The 13957-nt window shown below is 31.5% G+C and overlaps 1 protein-coding gene across 20 annotated transcripts; it reads left to right on the forward strand.

Annotated features, from left to right (window-relative positions):
- Positions 1–6631: 6631 nt before the first annotated feature.
- Positions 6632–9919, forward strand: LOC145006090 (uncharacterized). Of its 20 annotated transcripts, XM_078965187.1 has the most exons (8): positions 6634–6977; positions 7645–7755; positions 7976–8010; positions 8226–8261; positions 8508–8533; positions 8646–8746; positions 9329–9363; positions 9651–9919. In XM_078965187.1, exons 3-8 carry the CDS (start codon positions 7992–7994, stop codon positions 9746–9748), a joined length of 315 nt encoding a protein of 104 aa, XP_078821313.1. In that variant the 5' UTR covers positions 6634–6977; positions 7645–7755; positions 7976–7991; the 3' UTR covers positions 9749–9919. The 20 variants fall into 20 exon arrangements, 6 of the variants coding, with proteins under 6 accessions (XP_078821311.1, XP_078821310.1, XP_078821313.1 ...); XM_078965185.1 differs by lacking the exon at positions 9329–9363 and having other exon boundaries at positions 6632–7026; positions 7645–7732; XM_078965184.1 differs by lacking the exon at positions 9329–9363 and having other exon boundaries at positions 6633–7026.
- The last annotated feature ends 4038 nt before the right edge of the window (positions 9920–13957 follow it).

Consider the following 13957-nt stretch of genomic DNA (forward strand, 5'->3'; position numbering starts at 1 on the left):
GGTTTCGGGCCAAGCTAAGTACGCTGGGCGTACAAAAAGGTGTACGTTAGGCGTACTAATGGAATCATAAGTACGTTGGGCATACCAGGTATAGGTTGGGTGTACGCAATCAATGCCCAAACCCTATTTTCATGGGTTAAGCCTTATTTAAGCTCCTTAGCTCCCTCCCAAACTCATTCCATTCTCAGCCTCCACCCCTCCAACAGCCTTTCATGAAACCCTAAACTTAGATAGGAATGGCAACAGGAGGGGTTCGGGGCGGGCCATGGTTGCCCAAACCCGCCCCAATATCTTTCGAGTATCTTATCGAGGCGCCCCATTGGGTTTGGGTTTTCCTGTTGGGTTTCGGGTATCTTATCGAGTTTACAACAATTCATAATAGAATCTTTATTCCGTTTTAGGGTACCCCGATATCTTTTAAAAAATACATGTTCTAGAATCTCTTTTAAATTAAAAATATTAAGCATCACTTTAATAAAATAAACTGGACGTTATATTAAACATTATTTGATTTAAGTTTAATTGAATACGTCAAAACATAAAAAAAAAATGATCATTCACACAAGATTGTTAATAACTAAAAAGATTGTCCACAACAAGTATTTTATCTTTGAACGCGTGTAATTAACATCAAAATGTTTCGAACATTATATATATATATATATATATATATATATATATATATATATATATAATCTGGGCGGGGCGGGTTGGGGCGAGGATAACACACTCTGCCCCGATAAAAAACCTGATAACGACCCGTTACCCGATCCGAAATGATCGGGTTTCTAGTTTCCCCGTGGGGTTCGGGCTTTTTTTTTTGCCATCGCTAACCTTAGATGAGCATTGTGAGCTAAAAGAAGGTGATTTTAAGTGCTTTGGACTATGCATGGTGTACCTTGGAGAAGAAGAAACTTCTTGTGGAAGTGTTGGTTGCGTTGGAGCTTGTAGATCTAGACTTTGTTCACCTTGATCTATCTCCTAGAGGTATAAAGTTTGAATCTTGATGATGCATTTGTTAGATGTAGCTAGTTTTGGATTTTATGAGCTTTTGGTCATTTTAGTGCATAAAGTTTAGATCTTGAAAGTTTGTGACCTTGTTATGGATAAAGTTGGAAACTTTATCCATCTAAACATCATTATGATTCAGATCTGAAGGTTGGAGACTTGGAATTAATGGATTAAGTTGAAAAAGATGCACTTTTGGTCCCATTTCATGCTTAAAGGCTAGATCTTGGTTGTTTGGACCATTCTAATGGATAAAGTTGGAAACTTTATCCATTATGGAGCTTTTAGGATGTATAAAAATGTAATCTTGATCCTTCTATACCTTCCATGAGAGTATCATGATGTCTTAATGGATTAATAAGTTACGGTTTTAGCTTTTGGATCTTTTCTAGACATGGAAAGTCATAAAGGTGGAAACTTTATGAAATATACTGATGTTGTGGGACTAGATCTGAGTGTTGGATGAAAGGACTTAAGAGATTAAGCACTTAATGGAAAAGTACCATTTGGTCAGGCACGCCGTGCGTACATTCGAGTACGCTGCACGTACTCGTATGGGGTCCTGATTCTGGTTGGTAATTACGCCATGCGTACGAGCTGAGTACGTTGGGCGTACTCAGCCTAAAGTTTGATTTGTTGACTTTGACTTCCGTTGAATTTTGACCAAATTTGACTGTGGCCCAAACTTGAGGGTTTTGGCCTATTAACTAAGATTTTATCTGGTTCTGGTATTGATAGCTCGGAAAGCCGACAGGGTAGCATCTAAGGATTTCTTCTGGGGAGCTTTTGTATTCGAGGTGAGTCTCCTCACTGTTTGTATGGGTCGAAGGCACCAATGTCGAACCATTTGGCTTATGTATTGTAGGAAGACTCGGGGGTTAACACTAGGCATCTTGTATGAAAGGCTAAGAGGCGGCTCCTGGCACACACTGTATGCTATTATGTATGATAGGAAGACCTGAGGGTTAACCCTAGGTATTATGTATGAAAGACCAGGAGGTGGCTCCTGACACAATGTCTACTAATTAGCTAAGTAGACTAGTATACATGCTAGTTGTCTTTGTGATGCTTGCATGGAAGACCAGGAAGTGGCTCTTGGTACTTGTCTGTAAGACCTAGGGGTGGCCCCTGGCTTGGCAAGAAAGACCATGTGGTGGCTCGTGACATAATAGCAAGACTATCTATCTGCACATAACATCTTTATTGATTATGATACATTAATGTATGTATGGCTCATGGTTATGTATGACAGTATGTGACTTATGTGCTTATATGCTAGACAATATTCGGTTGAAAGAGACCGACAGGGTAGGCCAGCACCCAGCTATGCTAGACAACATGTTGATACGTATGGTATGTGGTATTTGGGGAACTCACTAAGCTTCGTGATTATAGTTTTCAGTTTTGCTTTTAGGTACCTCCAGTTTTCAAATAAATGAGCTTGGGATGGTTACAGCGCATCCAACTATGTTTTCCGCATTATGTGATTTCTAGGAAAGAACTATGATAAATGTTTTATTTGAAATGCTTTTCAATGTGTAAACCAAGTTACAAATGTCTTTTAGTTATATTAAAAATGAAATTTTTTGTCATGAATTTTAGGATGTTACATTTTATTTCTAGAGGCAAATAGTTTCTAAAGACATGATACTTTGTAAATGTATCAATAAGCAACTAAAGCAAATCCAAAGGACAACATTATAAATTGTCAAAAAAAAAAATCAAAAAATAGATTTTTAATAAGAACTGAAAGTATAATGATATAATAAAATAATCAAGAAATATATGTTGTTTTTTTAATAGCATTTCACTTTTAAAAAAAAATACTTAAAAGATAATGAAAAATGATAGAAAATTCAACTCATAATAGGTCTTTTCTATAGTTATAACTTTTTCGTGTGTATATATATATATATATATATATATATATATATATATATATATATATATATATATATATATATATATATATATATATATATATATATATATATATATATATATGTGGAGTGGTCATAAAATGTCTGAATTAGAGAAAATAGAATGAATATTATATTATTATTTTTATGAGTTTAGTTGTTAGGTAATTGAGTTAAACAACCTAAATATGAAAAATATGAATATTTTCATAAATATAAAACTATTATTATCATAAAATATTTTAGATGGAAAATTTGCTTTCATGGAAAGTGCATCTCATCCATTTTTAGACGTAATCCTAAAATACCTTACTTTCTTTAATGGAGTTGACTAAAAAGACATCCTATTTTATCATTTAGACAACCCTAATTAATGTTTGAAATATTTTTTTTATTTTTTATTTTTTTTATTTTTATTTTTTTGTAGAAACACATGTAAATTAAAAATAATAATAATAATAATATCAGTAAGATGCTTATTGATTGAACTCCCTGACTTCATTTGCAACTGTAAAAACCAAGAACCACCACACAAATTATAATCTCACTAAACAAATGGGGACAAAATGCTATTTGTGTAGAAAAAAACCAAATATTATGACTTTACACTTTACGATCTTATGTGAAAAGGTGTTTAGCCTTCACCACACCTAATATTCAAAAATATATTCATAAATCTGAACCCTCAAAAGTTTCTTGATCTGATTTGGTTTATCCATTTGTGAGTAAAAAAATCTCATCCAAAACTACAAAACCCTAAAAACATATAACATGAGAGAGAGAGAGAGAGAGAGAGAGATGATGATGATGGATTAACCGGACAGAGAGAAAGACAACGAGAATGGGAAACGAGAACACAACATACTCCGATTTTATGCTTTGGAGTTTACTTTTTTTTACATAAAATAAAATTGAAAATCAATAAATTAAGGTTAAAAAATATCAACAAACACAATTTTGCTTTGGCTTATTTAATTAGGAAGCATCGAATACTATTGTTGTCTTTGGTGATGTTTTCAGATCTGATACGTCAAAGTGAAGGGGTATTTAAGGTGGCTGAATAAAAGTTTGATGCTATTTGAGAAATGTTATCATGAGAAAAAAAAGCAAATTTGTGTACTTTGAGGGACATAGTATGTTTTACATCATGTAGTGAAATATATGCAGAAAAATTTATGTAGTCATTTCATTTTAGACTAATACATTTAACTAATAACGGTTGGAGTTTAGTTTCTAAGCTTAAGTATATGTTTTTCTTTTAGGTTTTTAGTTTAGAGAAAAAAAGTGAGTTATGAAAAAAGAAAAATTAAAAAGTGAAAAAAGTTGTGAAAAAGGGAAAAATAGAAAATAAATAGGAAAAAAAATGTAACAGTTGTTGAGTGAATAAAAACTATCAATGTATGAAAATCTTGAAGAAAATGAAAAATAAGGCAAAATGCCAAGAGATAATTTATTGTAATTTTTCTTTCTATGTTATTTTTCGATATATATGCTTAGTATTTAGAACATGGGAAGTAGTTATGATTTAGACACAGATATATACATTTAGGTGAAACATAATGGGTGAATTGAAATTCGTTTATTCTATATGATTTAGTGAAAAAAAGTTTTGATGTGGTGGTATTAAAATGAAATCATAATGATTCTAGTTTGCTTGAGGACAATCAAAATATAAGTGTGGGTATTTTGATATGGCCTTGTTTAACTATGTATTTTAGGCTATCTTCCTAATATATTTGATGAAAATGTTATATTTTAATGTATATGATATTTAAGATGCTTTGAAATGTTCAATTACAATTAAAATAAGAGTAAAGATGTAAAAGGAAGAGAATAGAGCTAAAAAAGACGTAAGAAAGATGTTGTTGGATTCCCTGGCCTTTCTTCATTGTTATGCCCATATCACATGGCTCGTAACTCCGATTGATGAGATTCAAGATGTTATGAAAGCTAGACAAAATTTCAGACGACTTTCGTGTTTGTGAAAAATTCGGATTCCCAGTTCCCACGCCGTGACAAAGTCATTTATAGGCATGGAAAATTAGAAAATTTCATGGATGTAAAGATTCCATATTCCACGGTCTGGAAAGCCTTTTTCCACGCAGTGGAGTCTCTATAACCTATAAATAAAGCCAAAATTTAAGTCTAATGATATATCTTCAACCCTAATTTGTTCCCTATACAAATAAACCACAGATGTGTTGTTTTGAGGGTCTCGAAGGCGGTCGGAGGGCCGCTAAGCTGACATGGAGCTAAATCTGAAGGATTAGTGAGTCGATTCATGCCATAAATCATTTGGTTTGTTGTTCCGACCATGATTCGCATTCCGTTATGATTTTCGTATGTTTTACTTTATGATTTAGGGATTCAAAATCCCTATTGTTTTGTGTTAAACTGGATGAATCATTGAGATTATGGATTAATTTGCTATTTGGATTATTTATTCTTATTTAATTTATCATGTTTGTTTGATAAATGATCCTTATGTGTTAAAGTTTCAGTATTTTCTGTTATTGATGAGTATTGTTAGGTTTAAATACACAATCTTGCTTGATGTGCTTAAATCATATGATTTTATAAATTATAAATTTGTATGACTAGTGTTTGATCAAAACTAAGGTTAAAAAGTAAATTTTATTATTTTAATCTATAAAAATACATATGATGATCATTCGTGTTCAGTAGATTCATAATCTTTGATGCTAGTCATTCAAGTCTCATGATATGAATTGAACACCGATTGTTAGGATAATTATTTAGTTCACTTGATCATTGCAATTAAAAGTCTTAAAAATCAAAGGATTAGTTGTCTAAACCCAGAAACTAGTCGATCTAGAAATTAGTGATTAACAAATAAATATATGTTATACTTAGTAGTTGACTAGTGTCTTGCGGTGAAATCCAATCTAAACCAAAGTATCTGAAATGATTTGTTTCTGTTCAGATTATCTAGATAGTTTAGTTGTTGATTTAATTGAGGTTTTATAATAAAAACCCCTTTTTACTGCTTCCTTTTATTAGTATAACCTATGATGAAAAAATTATAATATTAATTCACTATCGTTCCCTTTGAGTTCGAGGCTCTTGCTTATCAAAATTATATTATACTCGATCAAGTTCATTTCATGTAAGGTATGGTTTAGATGCGATAGACTAGGAGTTACAAATAAAAAACTAGTGTATTAGAAATACCATATCAGTGTTGTTATACAAAATTTAAGTTAGTCGAAAGATCATTTCAATGGAGAACATAATTATGATTAGGTGTTTGATAAAAAGAACTATAACAAAATTAAGCACCAAACATTAAAATAAAATACATGTGTTAGTAGCCGCCATAGACTCCAATGACTCAACTTCCATAGAACACGGCGATAAATCTTGAGATAAACTCTAAAATTACCAAAGAAATTATCAAATTATAGAAACGTTTAGGGGATAGGAGGTTAACAAATACTTGTATGTACAATGTAACCTTCTTTTCTCTATTTTGATTTGTATCTCCAACTTAACAGTATATATATATATATATATATATATATATATATATATATATATATATATATATATATATATATATATATATATATATATATATATATATTTACTATATTATTAAACATATTGCTCATTTCTTGAAAATTAAGAGGTACAACATGTATTACATCAGATACAATAGTATTAAACATATAACAACTCATATACGTATTACGTTACACGGATACGAATTACACTACACTACACGCGGAACTCACCCTAATCTCCTAAACACAGCCGCCATCAAACCAATTCTCATCGTCTCCACCAACGTCTCCCATCGAAGACCTGATCCAATTACTCACTAAAACCCTAAATCAGTTCTTCCTAAATGCACAAATCCTAAACGCACCCAACCACCATTACCTCTTCTACTTATCTGTTCTTCCTGCTTTCATGAAAAGGCACAACACATCGCAGATTTCGTCCACCATCATCTTCACCGAGAAGCGAGTGTCACCACAACAAGCACCGACTCTACACCATGGATCATAATCGTTTTCTCACTCCTAGGTAGAAACCTACATCGATTTCTTCTGCAATTCGACTTAGTTTGGTTTCGGTTAGTGGTTTTTCCAATTTTTTGTCTGTTTCTTTGTTGGGTTATGGTTAACGAAGGCCGATTTGTTAGGTTTTGGTGTTCAATTTTTTAATTTGACTGCATTCGTCACTCAAAATATGAGGTTATCGGATTCGATTATTTCTTGATTTCTTCTTCTACTTTCTTTCACATGTTCTTCGTTAACTACAAACTCAAATAAAAGCCCTGATATCTAAGATGGAACTGTTAGATACGGTACATCAAACAGAAGGGCTTTAAGTTTTTCGTGTATCTCTCTCCTGTCTCAACATATGCTCATTTTGTTTTATATATGTTGCAACAGAAGTTTGAATAAATCCAATTTTTGAGTTGGAATCCTAGGAAAGTCTGAATTTTTAATGGTAATGTATCGTGATTGAATCTAATTAATTCTATTTGCAAATGTTTTTATTCAGTTTTGTTTCTAAGTCAACAAGAATATATTGTGTAATGGTTACAGACTTGCAAGTTGATTGTATGCCTATATTGTGATGCAATTCAGGTCCCATTAGCTTTAAATATGGCAAAAAAAAAAATTCTACAGATGGTGTGTTGTATATATTCCTCTAATTTTAAATTTGTATGTTATTTGGATGCTAGGTATATAATAAGTGTCTGAACAAAACAAGCAAAATGATCTCTTTATGACCATCTGGATATACAACTCACATTGTCGCTTGAACCTCAAGTATGTTGTTCTTTTCTCCTAAGGTGATGTTTTTTTTTTTTAACTTCATAAACTTAATCAGACAAGTCTACACATTTGTTACATATATACATAGATCTCATTTCTCTTATCTCAACTCTTAATCTAAGTAGATGCATATTTCAGGGGTCCATCAATAGATACAATGGGATTATAATTAAATACTATGTTTTATGCTTAAGAAAATCCTGATTTTAATATTGAAAGTTTGTTATTTGGATGCAGATTGTGGATAAATTAAATGATAAGAGGGTATTTGGGTATGATATTAAATTTGAAAGTTATGTTTGCTACAGTAATAATCTTGATAGCAGATAGTTCATATTTGATGAGAAGATGGTATTTTATCAGCATTTTGTTCTAATTTCCTATTCTTTTTATGTCATAATATATCAAAATTGCCGTTTTGTTGTTAGATAGATATTCTTGACTAATTTTTAAAAATATGTTATTGATGATGGAATTATAATTGCAGGCCAATGGTGGAAATGGACCATAATAGATGAAGATGGTAAGCCTCGATTTTTTGTAAGCTTTTGTTTGTTTTTAGTTATTAGGTTAATTTTGTTGTTCTTATAAGAAGCTATTGCTAATAAATCATAATATTAATGACTTTTTGCTACAGAGAATTCTTAAATTTTGTCCCCTTTGATCTAAATGTGACATAAACATGATCTTGACTAAAGGTACATTTTTGTTTTTTTTTTATTTGTTTTGTTTTTTTTTTTGTTTTTTTTTTTTTGGTTTTTTTTTCCAGATTTAGAGGAAGATCCCTATCTCATTGTAAGATCTCAGCTTTTCTTCTCCTAATCTTATTTTAAGTTCTCATTATCCACCCCTCATTTGAGCCTGTAGATCTCACACATCTTTTTCTTTTTGGGTCTTTGAAGAAAAGATAGTGGTGTTGCCTTCAACCAACCATGCACAAACATGGGTGTCACCATCGGAAATAGATGATGGTATTGTCTTTCATTTGCTACATGAAACTTTTATCAGGTATCTTTTTCCTTTTGTTTATTTGGTTTTTAATCTACTATGATATATATGTTTGTTTAATTAGGGCCAACACTTCATATGATTGTTTTCTGCAAGAATGGTAACTCTGTGGTTGACTAACAGTTGTAAGAACAGTTTCTGGTGATTTCTTATACATATTCAAAACTTTTCCCTCCTCCTGAAGCTAATGGTTAGAAAATGAGTTTTCCCTCCTTCATAACTAGATTGATGAAGATGTGATTATTATTCATTTTTCCTAAGATGTTTGTCTTTAACCTATAACCCCACTTGGGTTTGTTTAATAAATGCAAAATAATATTGATTTTGCTAGACTTTGAAAGAAAGCTAAAGCATTTGCCAAGCATTGCAACCAATAGTTTCCACAAAAAGAAAAGTTTGTTATTGATAAAAAGCAATTGGAAACATTAGACAAGATAAATCAGTTGATCAGGTAGAACACTATCTTTTCTTGCCATTAATCACTCTTTGATGGTCATACAAGTCGATTGAGTTGGTCATACATTTGTATTGTGTGTACATAATGTTGATTGCATCTTCATATAGCCATTAGTGGTTTTTCAGGTTGAAGACAAATAATGGATCTATGATTCACAAAGGTATAAAAGTTGGTTGCTATTTGACGCCATCAGCACCTTGCAAAGCTTAGAGTCCTAATTCGTATATTTCCTAAACCAAAATGAAATCTTAAAATATGGACTAAAATGAAAAAAATATACTTTTTTTTACCTAAACAAAAAATAAATCATCAGCCACATGGAGCAAAATGGAGTTTAGAAGGGTTTTTTTTTTTTTTTTTTTAAATCTTGATTGTTGATTGAATTAACCAGCTGCTAACCTTGAATATTTTTTTTTTCTGGTGCTACCTATGGTTCTTTTTTTGTAGACATGGAGGAACGTTGCTTGATGAAAACAATAAAGTTCAGTGCTATATTGGTGTTTTTTTCTCTCATGATGCTTACTGTTGCTATGAGTTTCATTTGATATTGGTAATTTCACATGGTGATGTCATAATTGACCTTAAGTGTTGTTTTTTTCTCTTGTAAAGTTTTTTGTTTGATACTCTTTGTAACTTGTTGGAAGTTGGTTTTTATTTGTTTTATTATTGTTTGTCACAGTTCAAAAACAATATAACTAGACATAATCCTTTGATTCTATTGTGTATCTGCGTGCTTTCAAATGAATTTTTCGCTCTAATTCTCTACATCTATATTACCAACGTTTTGTGAGTTTCAAATTTAATTGTTAGAGTGATTTTTGGATAAAATAATTTTTTTAGTTTCATTTAAACTGATAAAAATCTTTCAAAAATACAAAAAGTTTCAAATATACCTATATTATTAATAATTTCGTTATGTTATTTATTATATTTCTTTTTAGATTAATATGGAAATTAAATAACTTTTGAAACACGGCTCACAACTGCAATCATCAATTATAAGTTGTTTGGTTTCAAAATTTTAATTTGATACATATGATACTTATTAATAGATTATAAATAAATAACCATATAAATAAAACAAATAATGTTGATATACATTTTTGTTTATAACATTGATCCAATCTAACAACTTACATTTTCAAAAACTATTGATCAAAAAAAAAAAAAAAAAAAAAAGAAAACTTGCAAGACCATAACTGAAATTTTTGTATTTCTTTTGAACTTAATGGTCGTATATTTTTATTTCAATGGTAAGTTTTTATCAATACATTATTGTTCTTAGAAATACGAAAGTTGATATAAATAAAACTAATTGTTGCTTGCCGCAACGGTACCCCCTCCCTATTAAAGTGTATTTGGTCTAACGGTATTAGAAGTTGACATATAGTTGCTTTTAGCAAGAGGTTGGGGGTTTAAGTAAAAAGATGTGAATTTAGGATTAAAGTAGTGTATACATGTGTAAATTGTTCTAAGATAAAAAAAAAATTAAAATAAAAAAACATGGCAACTATGTAACTAATCAACAAAGGACACTACTCATAAGAAAACTATTCATTAATCATATGTTCGTACACATTTGTAAACAATCCTAAAAATTCATTTTTTTCTTACTCATTTCGTGTTTGTAATAACTTTTATTGATAATCATTTTATGTAGTAAACTATTTGCACAAAGGAGCTAATCGCCTTTAGAAACTGATTTCTGAAAAAACTATTCGTACCCGTCGCTTAGCGCGGGTAAACGGCTAGTATATATATATATATATATATATATATATATATATATATATATATATATATATATATATATATATATATATATATATATATATATAAATTGGAGATATACATCCTACTAATACAATCATACGAACATGTTAAATAACCTATAACCATGCTCTTATGTATCGACCATATATTGGAGAGAAAATAGAGATTTCTGATTTGAGATGACTAAAATGTTGTAGATCTGTTTTGAAAAAAATAAAAAACTCAAACTCAAACTCATATTTTCCATGTTATGCTTCATAACCCCAAGATACGAAAAACAAAAACAATATTATGAACTACATATTGCAAAAATAAAACAAATTACACCTTATTTAGCATGTATGAGTTGTTGCTAATTGTTTCTATAATGTGTGATCTTTACCCATCTGCTTCAAATATCCTCCATGAAAGCCAACTCAACTGCAAATACCAAAATGGAAACAAAATTAAACCCATATACCAAATTGCAAGGTTATTTTAACCCTCTAAACATTTTTAGATGTGAAAAACAAATAAAAAACTAAACCGTGTGTGTGTGATTTTGTGATAGAGATATAGAGTGACCATGGTCATATGTGAAAGAAGTGCATTTGGTGAGTTGTATGGCAGTAACTGATGGTGTTGCTTAGTACCTTTGTTAATTGATCTAGATCTATCGTTTTACAAGCGTCGGTGAGAGATGGTGGTTAGCTGTGTCATATTGTTTATCAACGATGTTTATGGTGATAGTAACAACAATAAACAATGTTATTGAAATGGTGACATGGTGGTCGTGTAAGCACCCAATGTAGGCTATAATGGGGTGGTAGTTGTGGCCTGAGAATGAGAGAGGTAGAGGATAAACATATTTGGTGTTTTAGATACAAAGAGATGGAATAGATAGGGATTTTAAGAGACAAAAGATGAAAGTGGTGGAGCTCGCTACTATTCCTCATTGTTAGATGGTAACCACTAGCGGCTGTAAAGGTTGCTGATATCGGCAATTAACATTGGAGGCAGAGGTAGATGGTTAATCCATCGTCATCATAATCAAAACCTACCACCATAATCGGACCTTCAACAAAACACCGTAGTTGAACACAATCACTCAAGCCACTACACTGCCACTTGTCGTAGAAGGGAGAATCGGTGGTGCTGGTGGTGTCGTGGGTTAGCGGCTATAAAGGTTGTCTCTCTTCCGATCAGATTTTAGGATGGATCTCCAGGGTGGGTGGCTGATGGAGGATATGATGATGGTTTTTCTTAGAGAGAGGAGGGATGGAGAGGAAGGAAACATGGATTTTTGCAACGTTTGATAAAATCAAGAAGCAAAAACACAACACGCTCTATTTTTGACAGAATGTGTAAGTTTTTTTAGGGAGAAAATATGGGGAAAGGAAAATCATTGGCACATATAACAAAATAAAGGAATGTAAGCAAGAATCGACGGATACCAGTCGAGATATCACGATTCAACATTGACTCCAATAGAGATTAAAGGGGTCTAGGTAAAAATATATAAGAGATAGGAGCAAGAGACCAATCAAAAAAAAAATGTGTAATTCACTAACTTGTTGACAAGATAAGATTCGTTATTTTTTGATTCATAAATTCATTATACAAATTGCATTATGCTTTGTACCTCTTAAAATTCTTTGTACCTCTTAAAATTCATAGTTTTACAAAATATGCATTTTAAGGTGTGTGAGTGTCTCTCTCTCTCTCTCTCTCTCTCTATATATATATATATATATATATATATATATATATATATATATATATATATGAATACATACATAGAGAGAGAGAAGTACTTTTGAGAACTTAAAGATTTCGGAGAGCTTGAGAAGTCATAATCTGCTCATTATTTTTCATCACCAAAACCACAAATAATAAAGAAATGCAGCGTCTAAACCATATATAGAGTAAAAAATACTTGACAAAGTTTTTTTAACTGTTGTTATATATATATATATATATATATATATATATATATATATATATATATATATATATATATATATATATATATATATATATATGCATGTATATCTACATCGGCAGTCCATATGATTGGGGACGCATAGTTTTCAACTGTAGACCCATAGTTCGCATGTTCTCACACATTTTAAAGTTAGCATAATAACTCGGTCATATATATATATATATATATATATATATATATATATATATATATATATATATATATATATATATATATATATATGTAGGAATGAGTTATCACTTCTGACCATGAATTGTTTATGTCTGTGGCAGTAAGGTTGAAGGCGTTTGGTCAATGGATATGTGGGAAACACATGAGTGTTCATTCCATGAATCGTTCGTGTTACCAGTCAGGTGGCCTGGTTAGGTTTATTGACGGGGCTGATGACATGAGTGAGCATATTGTTGTCATTCCAAATCCGCCACCCAATGAACCAGAAGACGACCTTAATGATGGTTTGGTGTTGGATGCTCAGATACTTTATCTTGCTTTCAAACTACCTATATCCACCATGAAAATCATCCCTTGTAACTGTCGTATGGGTTTATCTTAGGCTTTAAAATAAATCCTTTTCAAGGTGGTCGCTTATCCTGTGTCGGTTAAAGCGTGGGTTGCATTGTTAGTTCTTCCTAGGTGTATTCTTTAATTGTTTAGGCCTAAGAGTAGCCAAGAAGGTAGGTCTAGGAACAGGAAGTCCTTGTGGCATCATAATATCCTAAGTGCATTAGCTACTTAGGGGTATAGAATACAGTATAGCCAAGCTTGGTAAAAACTTGGTTGACCATGCCAGGCTTGAGCAACAAGTCAAAAAAGAAGAGTACACCCAGGAAGATAGAACACAGAGCGACACTAACGTCAGGCAATGTATCTGTAAAGTTATAGATGGGAATTTCACATCACCAACGAAAGTTTTATATTCCTCAGGGGTTGTTCATATGGGGATGATACCATGAAGGAATTGGAGGATAAGCATCCACAGAAGCCACCATCATCCATG

This window comes from Lactuca saligna, chromosome 7 (assembly GCF_052625555.1).
Source record: "Lactuca saligna cultivar CGN05327 chromosome 7, ASM5262555v1, whole genome shotgun sequence".
In the NCBI taxonomy this organism is placed as follows: domain Eukaryota; kingdom Viridiplantae; phylum Streptophyta; class Magnoliopsida; order Asterales; family Asteraceae; genus Lactuca; species Lactuca saligna.